At 46.5% G+C, this 17331-nt stretch overlaps 1 protein-coding gene across 1 annotated transcript in view; it reads left to right on the plus strand.

Annotated features, from left to right (window-relative positions):
• Nucleotides 1-32: 32 nt before the first annotated feature.
• Nucleotides 33-17331, plus strand: part of LOC125947173 (L-cystatin-like) — a 29194-nt gene continuing 11895 nt past the window's right edge. The window contains exons 1-2 of the mRNA XM_049671557.1: nucleotides 33-209; nucleotides 12796-13044. Coding sequence (XP_049527514.1) covers nucleotides 33-209; nucleotides 12796-13044 — 426 coding nt within the window. The remainder of the gene's footprint in view (nucleotides 210-12795; nucleotides 13045-17331) is intronic.

Raw genomic sequence — 17331 nt, forward strand, 5'->3', positions numbered from 1 at the left:
TTGAAAACATCTCTGTGTTCTGAAGATACAACATGATTGGTGACGAGGATGTGATCCTAGAAGAAGCCTTCAAGGCAGTAGCTACTAGGGGCGCCATGCTCGGCAAGTTTCCAGAGATCGATCTGCACGGCGGTAACTATGACGTTTTCTTCGAGTGTTTCGAGTGCTTCGTCGCTGCGAACGACGTCACAGAGTACAAGAAGTTGCAAGTGCTCTTGACGTCCATCGTGGAGAAAGCATATACTTCACGGTCAGGAGCCTTCTTTTGCCGAAAACCCTTACCCAGGAGACGTATGACGTCATCACCACGCTGAAAAAGCACTACACCCGAAAAGCTCGGTGGTCACGGAAAGGTATTGTCTCAAGCAAAGGAAACAAGAGCCACATGAAAATAGCAGTGACTTTATAGTCATCATCATCGTCATCATCAGTTGTAGTACCTAATGATAATATGGGGATTCAATTGTGCAGTAATTATAGAGTCACCGTCAATTCTTTCGTAGAAGTTGACCATTACCATCTACCTCTGCAGAATATATTCACCACCTTGCAAGGCGGAGCCATGTTTTTGGTTCTTGACCTGAGTAAGGCTTATCTGCAACTTGAATTAGAGGAGCAGGCTCAGGAACTGCTCACAGTCAACACACATATAGGCCTTTTTCGGTACCGGCGCTTACGTTATGGTCTATTCTGTGCACCTGCCGTATTTAAGTCTGTGATGAACCAGATCCTGCGTAGATTGCAGGGCACGGCATGCTATCTCGACGATGTCATCATAACAGGAGGGAGCTGTGATCATAGCCGTAAAAGAGCTGAGGAAGTGCTCATGCGCATGAGCCAAGACGCTATCTAGTTGACTGCGGAAAAGTGCAACTTGTTCCCACAAAGAGTAACATACTTGGGACATGAAGTAGATAACAATGGGTTACAACTAACCAATGACAAGGCAAGGGTAATAAAGAATGCGCCCAAGCTGGACTATGTCACGCAACTAAAGGCCTTCTTGCGCTTGGTAAATTTTTACGCAAAATTCTTGCCAAATGTAGCTACCGTATAGGAGCCTCTGCACAGCTTGCTTCGCAGGGAAACCATGTGGTGCCAGTCCTGTCAATGCAACGATGCTTTAAACAGGTGTAAAACGTTGTTGACGTATGAAAGTAGGCTTGAGATATATAATGCAGCGAAAGAAATTCAGCTTACGTGTGACTGATGCTGATGCTTTGTCACGGCTGCCACTGTCGAGGAAGAACAGGAAGAAGAAACGATTTATTTCTCCACAGTGTCAGATTTGCCACTGACCGCCTAAGACATTGAATGCGCAACAAAGCACGACGGTTTGCTCCGAGTTGTTCGCAATATGATACAGCATGGTTGGCCAAAAGTCGTTAGTGATGAATTACAGCCATTTTGGGTTCGCCGCTTTTAGATCCCTGTCGACGAGGGCTTTGCTGTTCATACTAATGCGGTTGTCGTTCCCGAAAATCTAAAGACGGTAGTCCTAGCGCTTCTACAAGAGCAACACCTAGGAATAACGAAAATGAAGGCCGAAGCATGGTCAATGGTCTGGTGGCCTGGTATCGATGATGACCTTGAAAAGGCTGAGCGCAAGTGCAGCATTTTCCAGGCAGTCTTTTCCGCAACGCAACCAGCTGCTTTGTTTCCTTGGAAGGTCAGTGAAAACCCATGGCAAAGGGTCCACTGTGGTTTTGCAGAAAAGGAATCGCAAATGTTCCTTAGTGCCGTAGTTTCTTTTTCAAAGTGGTTAGCGGCGAAAATTACGCAGTCGACAACAGCTACAAAAACAGCCGAGGTTGAACGTTCCTTGCTCGCGTCGCATGGGTTGCCCGTGGAAGTGGTTACGGATAACGGGCCTCGGTTACGCGCAGCTGGGTTTCAAACTTTCCTCCAAGTAAATGGCGGTAAACACACGCTCACGCCACCGTATCATTCTCAATCAAACGGTACGGCCGAGCGAGCGGCTCTCCTTAAGCAGTTAATGGATGATGAAAGAGAAGGCACGACCCGACCGCTGCAGCATCGCCTAGGTAACATCTTGTTCTCGTGCCACTCGACGCCGCCTACTTTCACGGGAAAACCACCAGCAGAATTGCTTCTGCGACGAAAACTAAGGACACGCATATTGCTACTACGACCAGATGTGAACAGTGTTTCGACTGACCAAGCAATGAAAGTGAACACATCCACCGACAAGCGTCGCGCGCTTTTTCCCGCTCTTTTGCTGTGAATGACTGCGTACTTGTACGATCTGTGCGAAGGGAGATTGTGAATTGGTTGCTCTGTAAAGTGTTACAGGCCAAATCGGCATGCATCTACATATTGTTGGTGGGAAATCGTGTGCGATATGTGCATTCCGGTCATTTGCGCCCCTTGTGTCTGGAAGCGGACAAAGAGCTAGCTGTTGACTACGAGTTCGAACTACCCCATGTGCCCGAAGAACGTGACCCAACTGCTTTGACGTCGACACTTCCCACACCTCCACAACAACAGTGAAGCACGGAGCGCACGCAACAACCTGAAATGACGACGCTCCGAAGACGCAGCCGGCACGCCTGGGGTTTTAGCCTGTACTTAAAGTATGCGAGAAAGGGTATGTTGTGTTCACATCGCGATATGTTAAACGTGTTTTGGGTATCGAGTGGCAGTGATAAACGAGTGAACATCCAATGCGCACGTGTAACCGTGCGCCACTTGTTCGAATTGGCGTGCGCGCTACGTTAAGTGTTCAATGTGTTTTGAGGCTGCCCGTTGGCATGCCGAAATAAAGGACTTGAAAAGCATGTCTGTGTTCTGAAGATACAACCGTCGCCATAGCTACCATGAGAGGCTTCTAAACTTTAACATCAAGTGCAAATGTTTTCAAACGGACCGCTTCCTACGATCTACACCTTAATTGCCTGCATGAACGCGATTCGATCACTTTTTCAACGCAACACATATTCATATGCAACACAAGTCAGTGAACGACGTGTTTGTGTGAATAACACAGCTTCCAAGAACGCAAGGTCTCTCGCAGGAATGTAACTCTTCGGATGCGAAAAACATTTTCCGCCACTGGATAGAGAAACAATGTGAAGTGAACGATTTACATCTAACGACAAGCGCCATTTATTTGTTTCTTAGTGACACAATAGACTACAGTGACATAGTCAACATTCATTTTCCAATAACAACCAAAATGATCAGGGCTGGAAGCACTGCGTTGTACCACATAAAGCAGTGTACCAGCTGTGTAGCACAGATTTCTCAATCGCAGTACCACTACATTCCTGCAGTTATGTGGCACGAGTGCCAGAACCGACAGGCCGGCCGTGTTTCCTGGTACGTGCGTCAGACGCGAACAGGCGCGTATCACTTAACCCACATTAATCTTTTTACCGCAATGCAACGTCACCTTACGCTCGGTAAAGGAGCAAATAGCGAAACAATGAAGGAAAAGGTAAAACACACACACACACACACACACACACACACACACACACACACACACACACACACACACACACACACACACACACGCACACACACACACACACACACACACACACACACACACACACACACACACACACCAATGGTGTGCACCAAACGGAGTCCCCCCGTGCGATAAAACATTTAAGCCTCGCCACACTAATACCAGTGACACACTTTCACTGCAAAGTCCTTTGACCTAAGGGGCATCTACCGTAAAGGCGTTCACACGAGGTGACACAGGACAAGGGAGTATGTGTCCTTTCTGGTCAGGATCCCTTGCAAAAAAATAGTTGCAGTGGCTTAGCTCGGCTATGCCAGGATATACGTAGCGTTAGCAAAGGTTCAGCTGAAGGTCCGAGTCGCACTGGCGCTTTCGCTGAGTTTCACAGTATATTCAGTCGATCGGCGAGCCTTGACGTCATCGACGGCGTTTTGTTGTTGCTGCAGGGGTGGTCGGGCACGTCGCTCAGCCTCCTGGCGACGCCGCTTTGCTAGATGTTCGTCCCTTTGCTCCAGTGTCTCCGCAGCACAGTTTAGCCTTCTTCTGTTCATTCCTCCTACGCTCAACCGCTAATTGCCAGGCAACTACTTCGGGATCCGATGAGTCAAGCTTCTCCGTTCTTCTGCGCTGTTGAGCAGCATTTGCGCTCTCCTTCTCCATGGCTATACCACACTGGCAAACGCCAGTCAGAAGCGCAGCGGCTCCAGCGCAGTGTCAGACGGCGACTGCACAGCGAGCGCGCGCCGGCGCCAGTGCGTCTACCACGGCTACGACGTCACTCCTCTGGAATGCGCAGACCGGCGGCGGTGAGTCGCGCGCGGCGGTGGCGGAATGCGCGAGAGGTGCCGGCTCCGGTGGCTCCGGTGCGCAAGCCGTGTGACATCACTGATCCTTGCGCATGCGCAGCACGGCTCTTGATGTGCCGCGCGAAACGGGCTTGGCTAGGCCAGTGTAGCTAACGCTACAAAAGGGAGACCTTCGAACAATTTTGCGGGCTTGGAGGCGTAGCCTCATGCGCAGCCCACCGATAGGTAAGTTATTGTATTACTTCGCAGTCTTGGTGATAATTTCAATGCTTCCGAAATGTTTCTTACAGTTAGCAGACTGTCGTGCAGTGAAATCTTATTGGAGTCATAATTTCAAGCGCGCGCAAGTGGCCCCATCGCTGACGTCGTCACCGTCGCATCGCCCCATTTGCCTCGGGCAGCTTCGCCCGCATAAAAGAGTCCACGCAATACCGCGTGTCACAGGCGAAACTCCTTTTAGTAAGGACTCCTGCAGCGCCAAGTAAAAGAGTTTATTTCAAAGGACTTTAGTTCGCCCACTTGTTAGTCCTGCTTGCCACGAAACTCGTTTCTGAAGGTCTTGCACTGGGATACAGCACGTCCCTTCGCACGCTTTTCGTGCTTTACAAAATGACCTGTTTTGCCTGCCCCCGTCACTGTGTATTGCCTTCGCATTAGATGCTTTCCCACATACAGAGCTTTTCGAAAGCCCTTAGAATGCGGAGACATGAATACTCGACTCATCCCCACAAGTGCCGCCATTAAAATATACGTTGAATTAGAATTGCATGAGGCTTGAAAAGATTTCGGCGCCATAGAGACGCCATTGCGTTTGCGGGAAAACAATTGAACACCTGTTTTTGTGCGTTACGGAGATCACGCGTGTATATATATATATATATATATATATATATATTTGCCTTTTCCACAAACTCGAGTGTATTCTACTCTAAAAAGATGTAAAGCTAAACTAATAATATTAGCTCGCGCCAAAAGGTTCACTTGATTGCTTGCTTTCGCGTTCGAAAAGAGCAACAGTTAGAGGCGGTGGGGTACACGTGGCTGTGCCCTATATGACGGATTGGTATGCGCAGTCAACGACGGTAATATTGCTGGAGTCGGTGGCGCTAGCTTTCTCTTATTCTCAAACACTCCGGATGCGTTGGGTTAACACTCTTTGAAATATAGGCCATGTGCTGCCTAGGCAGCAACGCTATAAGGCAAAATGCGTGTGATGTTAATGTTGGAAATGGCTATTTATTTGATGTGATAGTGGTGCACCTTTCGTGAAAGCGACGCACATCAGAACGATCGATACAAGAGACGTGGCAAAAGGAAAGATAATGTTGACACGCATTGCTCGACAGTGAGTAGTAAATAAAGCATTCGACAGTAAGCACCAGCGTCAGGATGAGACTAACGTACATGTATACGCGGACTCTTGAGAAAATTGTAAAGGAGCAACTCACACGTGCGGAGACATAGAGTATAGGCAGGCAGGCTTTCTTTCACAAAAAATTGTTGGGACGGAACAAGTTATGGACAATTAATAACTTTTTAGCACAAATTAGCGCACGCAATTGAAGGCTCATTTGTCCACAACGTAAACAGTTACCAACCACCAGAACAGCACGCGCCCAGCGAACGATGTATTTCTTCCTGTAAGAACATTTACGTTATCCGTTATTATCGCCTTTTCTTGTACTTACGTTACAATATTTTTTTCGCATAGCATTATGAGGATGGCACCAATAGACGTTATTGATGGTTCGGAAACAAAATTTTGATTGCGATTAGCGGTGCGCGTAATCAGGTAGTGTCGGCGGTCCGCTTTTGCCATGTACAGAAAAGTTTATGTACAGAAAAGTTTAGGAAATCTAAGAGAAGAAATACAGGGAGAATCACTATCCGGAAACATACATCAAGAAGTGCTAATATGATGACGTGTAAGAAAATTCATTCTTGAAAGGTTGTAAAACAGCTTTATTGTGCCTTTATAGAGCTGTAGTAAATTTCTCTAAAAAAGCGCTTGTCATCGCAAGTATTTGCGACCAACAATTTGTTAAATGGCAAACACATTTTGTGCGACATCTTCTTAGACTTCATTTCGTCCTTCTTAAACCGCTTGTGTGTACAGACGCTGAACAAATTAGGCATACCACGCTCGTGTCATCGTCGTGCTGGCCTTTGTTTTTCGCATGTACTTCGAAACCAGAGCTTCTTTGTAGGTTATCTCGGAGGCTATGATTTTGGCACAGCAGTATTATCATCAGACACAGCATTGCGTGGTGGTGGCGCCTGCTAAACTGCTTAATCTAAAGTATGCAGAATGTTATTCTTGGCAAACTGTTACTTGCTGATACTGGAACACCGCGCAAGAGAAACGGTTTCGGAAGGTGACAAGAGAAAAGTGCTTATTCATTTAGTCGTGAACAAAACAAGTCGTGAAATATTGGAACATCATATACATGGTTGTTGAGCGCGCTGGCATCCAATGTTTATATGCATCTGCCCTTTTTTCTTTGCGTTCCACGAAGAGCGAGTGGTGTTTTCAAGGGAAATGACTTTTCAAGTCAAACTTGTCGGAACGGTCGCAAAGTACGTATTGAGCAGCATACGTGATAACGCGTATGGCTTTTGACATGCAAATATTGGAAAGCATTTCTACCGGGATGATGCCGAGTGACAAAGCTCCAAAGAAGATCTGTGGCAAGCGAGAACGTCGCTGTCACGAAGGTGGGGGAGGAATATATAAAGTATTTTTTGATTCAGTTACCGTTACTGTCTTAGAGAAATGAGAGAAATTCAGCAAATTCGAGCGATTTTTCTAGCACTGAAGACATTTACGGTCACAGGAACCGGATTTCAGAGTTGAAAACGCCACGTTCCGAAGAATTGCTTTGTCTTTGGGGCGTTACAGTATCATATTCATTCGCTACAGAGCAGGGATAATGCAATGTTTCTGTTCCGATGCGTGTTCTCTTCCGGGTTTTTCGATCAGTGGTGGTCAGAACGGCGCTCCGCCTAGTTTATCACCACAATTGACCGGCCGTGAACGGTAGATGATAAGAAAGGACTAGAATTTAGCGTAACCAATTCTTACATTATGCCAGCCCAGTATTACTTGCTGTCGGCTTCGAAACACATGCACAGACGCCAGCACTCTCAGTGTTGATGTGGCTGAAAAAGACCTTGCACACGTTTATCATGTTCAGACTAATGCCTAAACGTAGTACTGATATGATAATTTCGAATCTTATATTTGGTTGCATTACAGGAAGGTTCTAGACCATGGAACCTTAGAAACATAGTGGTAAGCTTCAGTGCACCAACGATAATTTATCACAATAGCATTTTACAGCTAGTTTTGGCTGTGTTTCCCAGGAGGTTACTGTGTAGTGACGTCATGACGCAGTGACGCAGAATGTTGTCACGCGGGAAAACGGTATTGTGATGTTTTCTTCAGCTCACTCAGTCGCCTCCTATGCTGCTACTCGTTGTGATGCCTGATGCAGCAGTGTAGCAGAGACCTAGCCATCCGGAGCGAGTGTCAACACGTCGCAACTCTTGCTGATATGTGGCCAGCTTCTTTGGCAGTTCGTCACGGCACAGTAGCAACGAAACCAAGCTTGCTCTAGAAAAGCTATGTTAAATTATTCAAGGGGCTCTTAGTTTTGCCGGTACATGTACTCAGGTTTAGCAGTCCCGGACTTCCCTTCAAAGCATGAAATAAAGAGTCCGAAATGCTATGTCTGTACGCTCTTAAGTTGGATTCACACGACGAGACGGAGGGCTGATTTAGGCTGCAGGTGGCCGTCATGTGCCTGGGACCCTATAAGGTAAAACTATTTCAACCTGATTTTATTCTAATCTCATAACGTCAAATCTACGCATCTGCCGACGAATGCATCAGGCGGTAACCCCCAGCGTTATTGGAGCAGCCAAATTTTGTTGTTTGTACAGTCTGTTGTTTGCACAGCTCCTCGTTTATGGGAGGCTACTTTTGTTTGCCCTTAAAGCTAATGACGTTGCCTACCCTGACAAATGTTTCTTATCTAATTGGCTGAAAAGTACGTCGTCATTCGGCGGCACTGTAGAGACGTCACGCTCAACCGCAGGCTGAATAGGCAGTGTGAATCCGGCTTTACTGTCGGAGCCATCTGCTTTCAAAGATCTTTGGCGCATGCGAGCAGCGCTGCCAACCTATGCGGACATTTTATTTTGTCTAGGAATTTTAGTACTAGTTATGGAAAACTGTTCTAAATATAGAGAATGTTTGTGCTAAGACTTGGATAGAAGCATACCTGAGAGACACGAAAAAACCACGGCCTCGACCCCGCCATGGCCGCTTCGCAATGTGCATGGACGGAGACGCTGCGGAGAAACTTGTGAGAGAAGCGCTTCACGGATTAGCGGCACGGTGGCTCCGTGGTATCGGGCGTGTTTACGTTTCTTTCCAAGGCGCTCGAGTCCTCCTACAGCTTGTCCGCACGCCGCAGGAAATTTTAAGCAACCAGATATGTTGCGTACTTCAGTGCCCAAATCAAGCGGCCCAGGACAAGATAAGCGTTCTGTGCTCGTTCACGTTGCTTACTTATAACATTTACTGGCTTTAAATTAAGTAACGGAGTCTTTCACACGTTTCGCGGTGACTCACGGTGCCATCTAGCATTAGCATGCGAAGTAGGACTTGTGGTCATGCCGGGGATCAGTGAATGCCTCTCGCCAAATAAACGACAAGGTGCGTGTGTCCTGGGCTCGTTAGTGGAGTACAGCTGTGTGGTCAATATATGTGCCCTTTGAATAAAGTATTTATCTGAAACCGACGAAAGAAACATATGGTGCAATGTAAAACAAAGCAACACATGCAATTTTCGGCATAAGCGGACACATATACCTACCTAGCATTGACAAGGTGGTCGGGGCTCTGCGTAGCCGACTGTGTATGCAAATTTACCCGGAACCGTCCATAGGCAAAGCAACGTTATACAGAGTCACATTGCAGAGTTTCTGCGCATGATCACGTGTTTGGGTAAATTTTGGCATGGAGGAGAGAAAAAAACTTGGACGAGTATCTGCGTGCCTCGCAGGAAATGACTTGTAAACGCATAAGTGTGGTTGTACGTACATCAGTACGTACAATGGGCAAAAAAATTGCTTTTGCGGGAGGAGTACTGTTGAAGTGTAGTCCGAATTTTAAAATTATTTGTAGCAGTACAAATAAGCTCCACAAACCATGCCTAAGCACCTGAAACAATAAGGGATACCTCGTACAAGTGCTTCGTGCACCCGCTCAGTGAACGAAAGGTAGAATTGTGGGTGGGAAGTTCTTTCACAGTCAAGAAACAGGGGCCGAATTCCCAAAGCTTTTCGCTCGTAAGTGCTCTTTGCCATTGGCCAGCCGGCTTCGGTAATATATGTTCAGTATCATGATTGGCTGAAGTTTTCTCTTACGACCAATTCTAGCTTAGGTCGTTTTTGTGAATTCATATGGGCGCAGTATTTTTAATATAATCAGCGCTTATACACAATGCCTTGGTCACCCACGTAGCATATCTTCTCGCTGACAGGCAAGCTAAAAGTCTGTGTTTCGAGAATTCGCTGGTAGCGTTGGCTAGATACGCCTTCCCCGTCCCCGGAAGAGACTTCTAATCTTATGCGTACATGCGTGGAGGTTGGCATCCTGATAGAGACTTCATCTTTGCCGGAATAAATAAACGATCAAAATATAGACGATGATGTTTGCAGAACAAAGCCTTTATTTGGAATGACATTTACAGAAACAAGTTTTATAATGAATATAGAGAACATTGGGCAAACCTATCTCCGCGGAGGGGATGGTGTCTAACACATAGGCCCTTAATCATAAAAACAAAAACAAAAAAGCTCGTTAGGCTTAAATTGCTCAGAAAAGCAGATTTCGGCCAACTGTGGAGGCGGACATATTATTAGGGAAGGTGGTCCGCCAATGGCGAGAAGCACTAACGAACTAGAAAATTTTAAATTCTACCACTGAATTCTGGTTTAGTACAATTGGCCGGGATATTGTAGCTGCCTTTTTGAACCCCATACGCATCGTCCTAAACGTTGCCCTGTAAACAAGGGCTAATTATTCGCGTGAATCGACCGTCGGTTCGCCAGTCATGAAGTTTGTTTCATTTTTGTTGTTTGAGTGATCCGTCGACTAACCTACCTTTAGTTAGGTTTTGCCAGAGGTCGCTTTCTCTTTTCAAACAAACCTTTTAATGTGAAACACTTACCTCGTCAACATCAATTCCCGGCCGACGCATTCAAGCACAGCTGGCGTAATAAAATGCGCACAAGGAGAATACACTTTTAAAATGGGACGCAGGAGAATACATAAAAACGGAACATATAGTTGAAAAAGTGCCTAAAAGATCCATGTCTCAAAAAGGGAATCGTTGGGCACAGCTACAAATGCTGGCCACATGTATGGAACCTGTTAGTGTGGCTCCACGGGATAAACTTTCTCTGGGTAAACGTCAATCTTCCTTCTCAAATAAGCGACGAGCAAGTACTCCCTGCGTCGCATATTCTCCATGCCAAAAGCGTGAGTTTCGTGGGCACTGCCAATGATTCGCGTCCCGGCACGGAAAGCTATAGCGCTTCTTTGAAAAAAAACGAGGATGGCATATACGCCAACTGTGCTCAGGAGGCACAGTGCCCACTCGGAACCAGAGGTTGGCTCCGCGCCAGGTCCGCAGTACTGTAGTCGGCACGGTAACCATGTGTCACCTAATATGGAGCCAGCTCGTCCTACCCATTGGCTTAACGAGGCATGGTGAAGCTTTCCGCAGCTGCACGCCGGTGAACTTGGCCACTGTATCGTGTTTCGGGTAGCTGTGCTGCACTGCAAGGCCTCAAGGTTGCCGCTCTTCAAATATTGGTATCTGTGCATATAATTTGTCCAGAAACTTGCGCGGCGTTTTCTTCATGCTCCTGCACTGTCCAAGAACGGTGAAACATTTTATAATACCCGCTCGTAAGTGGCCATGAATGCAACATGTGTTGTGTTCCAATACCCTCCCTCCGCACATGGTTAAAAGGACTGCTAAAAGGGCAGTGGCCATCTTCAGCCTCGTTCCAATCGTGACGAGGCTGGCAAAAGATGCAGCTTCGTGAAGACAGCTTCGCAGTGATAAACGATACAGGCTACTTTGCTGTCTAAACAAGATGGCGGCTGTGCAGAAGGCTTGAGAACATAACGCGAAGGTTATCTGCTCGCAGGAAAACGTAGCGAGGCGTTCGTGTATTGCGAGAGAATTCTGAAAAAAAAGAAGAAAAACTGCTCGCGAGATTCTTCTGCACCGTGCTAAGCACCCGTACATTTGAGGAGACGCGGAAGTTAATTATTGTATACAGAAGAGTCGTTATTCACGTACCCCTGCATCAGGAGCGTACAGGAAATAAGGGTATAATTATGGCAAATGAGTTCTCCGGGATTCCTTAAGATGGAGGAAGGTTCATGAAAGGAAAAACTGACATCCACCCGTGTACGTATTCCTTGTCCTCGTGCTTCGAGTTGCCCATTAATTCGCCCTCGCGCTGCGATCTGCTGGCTCCCTGGTTAGCTCAAATAGTAGGGCGACCGCCCGGGGAAAGGCGTTGGTCTCGGGTCCGAATCCCGGACCAGGACTAATTTTTATTTAACTACGAGGCTTTATTTCTGAGAAACCCGTGTGGGTTTCCTTTGCAGTTTTGTGCTGCAACCACAGGAGGCTACAGGTGGATGTCCATTTTTTTGTTTGAATGTTATATAAGTAATTAAATTATAAATATGACTTGAACAGTCGTTTATTAAACTAGTGGGTATGGCTATACTTGCGCCTTATGTATAAAGTAGATACGCGCTCTTTCTGAGAGAACCGCAGGGCTAGGATAAGACCGCATAAAACAAGAACGTATTTCTTCGCTCGCTTCAAAATCGAGTATTAGAAAAGTGGAGCATGGCTTACGAATCACCACTCTATACGCTGGAGTACAAAAAGCTCACTAGCAATAATTATGCTATTCACTTGCGCCTGCCGTACGGTTGCTTCTTGACCCGTAATTGGCAAAAGCGTTTGTTCACTAGCAAACTGATTATAGCAGACACGCTATTCATAAGATCAAAATTAATTACCTTAGGGAGTTTTACGCCTCAAACATCCCATTATAAGGCACGCCGTATTGAAGGGGCTCCGCATTCATTTCGACCACGTGGCTTTCCTTAACCTGCACCCAATGCACGGTACACGATGGTATTTGCGCTCCACCCCGCCAGAATCCGATTGTCATAGTCGGGGTCGAACCCGATTCCTCGAGCGCCACGCCATAGCCACGGGGTTTCGGTGGCGGGTGCTCGTAACGTTCGCAGCTATTATAATTTCTAGAAAAAATTATGTTTTCTTCTTGCAGCCTTGCAAAGTTCCTTTCGTCTTAGTCGAAACAGGCGTACGCGTGATAATACGATTTACGCGCGATATTATTGTGATACACGTCCTTTCTTTTTTGCAGCAAGGCATGCAGAAGTACGAGCATTGCAGTGGTGCCCCTCAGTTCCTAACATTTCTGCTGCTTTTAGTGCTGACGTTCGAAGCGACACCTTGTGCCGGTCTCAGGGAAGGACCGACGCCGGGAGGGTGGATGAAGCAGGATCCAAATAACGCAACCTTTGTTGAGGCAGCACAGTTCGCCGAGCGGAAGGTTGCGTTGATAGGCGGTCCTCGATACCGCATTCTCCAGGTCCTTTCCGCGTGGACGCAGGTATGACCACTACTTGTCTATGCGGCGAGCTTTTCGGAGGGCCGAGTGTTTCGCTTCTATTATTGAAGCGAGCGCCTATTCAGTGGGACGCAGTCAATTCATTTTATAAGATGACGTGTAACAGAAGAGGGTCAATCTTTTAGTGATGCGCAAGACAGAAAAAAGAAATACAGACAAAAAATTAAGCAGACTCAACTCCAGTTGACATGTGCCTAATGCGAAGCATGCTAGATTTGGTAGCGAATGGTTATGAATCATATAAGTGTTCTGCAGCGAATGATTACTGCTCATATAACAGATGCATATACCGGCTATATATATGGACACATATGCACTAGCAGTACGTATGTCCGCCTCTGGAAATCGGGAGGCGCACATCGTGGAGCGAGAGCAGCGCGCGTCTCTGTTTAGTAAATTTACAAAATACAAATTAATATATTACAGATTTACAAATTACTAATTTACAAATTAGAAAATACAAAAGTAAATTACAAATTTTACGAATTTGTAAAATGTACAAAAACAACCATAGTGAATGTTTGTACCGTTAAGATGAACACAGATTACGCATATGTAAAAGTATACCAGATAAGTATCAGGGACATTACTTTTAGAACATCCAAAGGTTTTTGAAAAAGACTTCCAAAGAGTACCCGGAAGCAGCGTTTATCGCCAGTTTGAGCGGAATACTAGACAAAATCTTCCTTTCTGGACAGAACAAAAGGGCGCAGCCAATGCCGGAGAAACTCGGGCGCTCTCAGGAAGAAGAGCTCGCCCAAGAGGACGGTCAACGTCATTCGCCTTTGGCGGCCCAGTTTAGGCCGCATTGCACAATGGTGGCAGTTGCATGCCATACCACGGCCGCTGCATAAAAAAAAAAAAAAACTTTTTTTTTTCATCCAGCGGCCGTGGCTATACCTTCGCAACGATTGCGCCATAGGCTAGAGAGGCCGGTCACAAAACGCGAACACGGGCGTCCAGGAACTGTTAGCACGAAGCAGACCAGATACCAGACACATGACAATGAACTGGGTTAACGACTCGGACAAGAATGGTTCGCATTACGAAATTGGCGCTTTTGAACCGAAGGTCGAAGCACAGAATGCCATAGGTAGGCTTAGGGTCTCATCGGGTGATGTTATCAACACGGGGGAACGATGCAGCATGCGAGAAAACTACTGCAGCGCATCCGGACCAGAGGTCCGACAGCTAACTCGATGGTGGGCGAGAAGAGACAGACGGAAAGACCGTGGGCAGGCAGGTTACTCTGCATAAGCGCAATCTGTGCGCACAGCGCTTATATGCCAGTAGCATATCGAAGCGTGAGGGACTTTGTCGTATTTGCTATTATGTACGCTGCGCGTCTCTAAGGACTTTTTAACCTTTCACGTGCCGTCGATACCGCGTCAGTGTGGTGGCGGTGGCCGTGAACACGCCTCGAATGTGCATATAATTCTTAGTGAAATCATAATTACAATAATAAGATAACTTGATATAAAATAGTAGATGATGTTCAAAATGGCATAATGGAAAGTTGGCGTCCAAATAGAATATTACTTATTTAGTAAGTGTTAAATGTTATGTTGGCATTAGAAGTTTATTTGCTCTTGTAGGGAAGAAAATAATGCAAGAGAAACGAAAATTGCTTACAGAAATGCACAGTGTCGACATTGCAATGTTTTCAAAGTTGTCCGTTTTTCTATACGTCATGCGAACATTTGTGTAATAAAAGTTAGGCATAGGTTCAGAATCGTGCATTTGCATTTAATTTACCGTGCTTGGTCGTCGCATTGACCTGCTCATTCTCTTAGCGCTACGTTTCCTCCGTGCGAAGAAATCAGGTGATTCATGAAAACAACGATTGTACGCTTCGCACAGTCGAAACAAAGCTCTCTTCACATATAAAATAAAAGTGGCCTGATCACGCGATAATTATGCAAGGAATATTTTGCTAAAATAAAGATGATATTGAAGTAGGTCTACGGACACGATGTCCTTCATCTAGAACCGCGAAAAGCATACCGAATGAAAGTGATGAAGTGACTAATGTGTGAGAAGTACTTGTAAAGTAACAGTTTGCTGAAGACAGGGTTACAAACAGGGTCACTGGGCTGGTATTCCACGTCACGTCGTCGAGCATTGTAGCGTCGCCTGTCCGTCAGTTGCTGTTTCTCGATGCGAAGGCGGCAGTGTTGTGCTTCTTCGTCGCGCTGAAGGTAGGTGGCGACGGCGATATTCTCTTCGTTGGTGACGTGCTATAGCATTTCGTCTAGAGTCGCCCACGGGATCTTTCCGTAAATAAAATTCAAGGGCATGATCTGCGTTGTTTCTTGCACTGCTGCGTTGTAAGGGATTGCTACGTACAGAAAAAACTGGTGTTAGACGTCGACGTAAGTTGCTAGCATGTCGGCGAGGTTCTTGTTTAGGCGTTACGTAAGACCATTCGTCTGCGGGTGGTAGGCGATGGTCCTGCGGTGACTTGTCTGGTTATGTTGCAGGATGGCTCGACTAAGCTCTGCTGTAAAAGCCGTTCCTCGGTCGGTGATGACGATTCCTGCGGCACCATGTCGTAGCACGATATTTTCGATAAAGAATTTCTCCATTCAGTCCGATACCTTTGGGCAGGGCTTTCGTTTCGGAGTAGCGGGTAACGTAGTCAGAGGCCACGACGGTCCATTTATTCCCAGATTTTCATGTCGGAAAGGGCCTCAATAAGTCTTCCAGATCAGCTGAAAAGGTTGGCGAGGAGGCTCTATCGACTGCAGTAATCCCACTGGCTTTGTCGATGTTGTCTTGCGTCGCTTGCAGTCTGGGCAAATGACGTAGTGAGTGACATCGGTAGCGAGACGCGGCCGGTAATACGTTTCCTGTATCTTCGAGAGCGTGCGAGAGAAACCTAGGTGCCCAGCGGTTCGTGTCGTCGTGCATGGCGTGGAGAACGTCTGACCGCAGTGCTGATGGCACAACGGGAAGGTTTTTGGCCCGGGGTGGTGAAAAGTTGTTTTTATCAAGGCTGTCATTTCGCAAGGAAGCCGAAGGCAATCCTCGCCTATATACCCTTTCAACAAAGTCGATCTTGCCTTAAAAGTACTTAGCAAGCCTTCTTAGCTCCGTGTATGTTCGCTGCTGTTAGGCGAAGTAGTCAGCGCTTATTGTTCTCAGGAAAGTGTCCTTCTTTTGATCGTCTTGCGCTGGAGCGTCGATGAGGACGCGAAATAGGCAATGATCATCAGAGTGGTTCCATTCGGACTTGTATATCACGATGATGTCAAATGCTTGAAGTCTGAGGCTCTATTGTGCAAGCCTTAAAGTTTGCCAGCAAACACAATACGTGGTGGTCGCTGATGGCTTTGAAAAACTTACCGTATAGGGAAGGCGTAAATTTCGCAGTAGCCCAAATGATGACGAGACATTCCTTTGCGTCGTTAAATATTTGGGTTCGGTTTTAGACAGCAAGCGGCTAGCGTAAGGTAGAAACTTTTCAAATCAGTCTTTTCTTTGTACACACGGCACCGACGTCTACGCTACTTGCGTCTATGTGAATTTTGGTATCGGCGTCTTCGTCGAAGTGTGCAACTTTTGACGGTGACAGCAGGCATCGTTTGAGTTCTTGAATTGCTTTGACTTGTGGTGTTTTCCACTTGAGCTCGAGGTTAGATTTCGTGAGATGGGTCAATGAATCGCTGATGTGTGAGACGTCCTTGATAAATACCCTGTAATTGGCACGCATACCAAGAAATCTGCGCACTGCCTTCTTATCGACAAGCTGCTCGAACTAAGATTGGAGCTGTCTTCTGCGGGTCGAGACAGGCTCCAGACGTACTGATGATGTGGCCCAGGAACAGTAGCTGATCATAAGCGAAGTGGCACTTTTCCGGTTCCAGGTCCAGATGACTTGATTGCCTCTAGAACTGTCCCGAGGCGCTTAAGGTGTTCATCCAAACTGGCGGAAAAAACAACCACGTCATTCTAGTACGGAAGGCACATCTGCCACTTGAAGCCAACCAACACTGTGTTCATGACGCACTGGAACATTGCCGGTGCTGAGAAAACTCCGAACGGCATGACCTTGAACTGGAAGAGAGATCCTCGCGTCAAAAACACTTTCTTCTTTCGATCATTCTCGTCGACTTCAATTTTCTAGTAACCAGTCTTGAGATCTATCGACGAAAAAAAAATACTTTGCATAACAGAGTTGATCTATGGCGCTGTCTATCCGTGGAAGAGGGTATACGTCCTTCTGTGTACTTTTGTTCAGGTGACGATTATCGGCGCAGAAATGGAGAG

Source organism: Dermacentor silvarum, chromosome 7 (assembly GCF_013339745.2).
Source record: "Dermacentor silvarum isolate Dsil-2018 chromosome 7, BIME_Dsil_1.4, whole genome shotgun sequence".
Classification (NCBI taxonomy): domain Eukaryota; kingdom Metazoa; phylum Arthropoda; class Arachnida; order Ixodida; family Ixodidae; genus Dermacentor; species Dermacentor silvarum.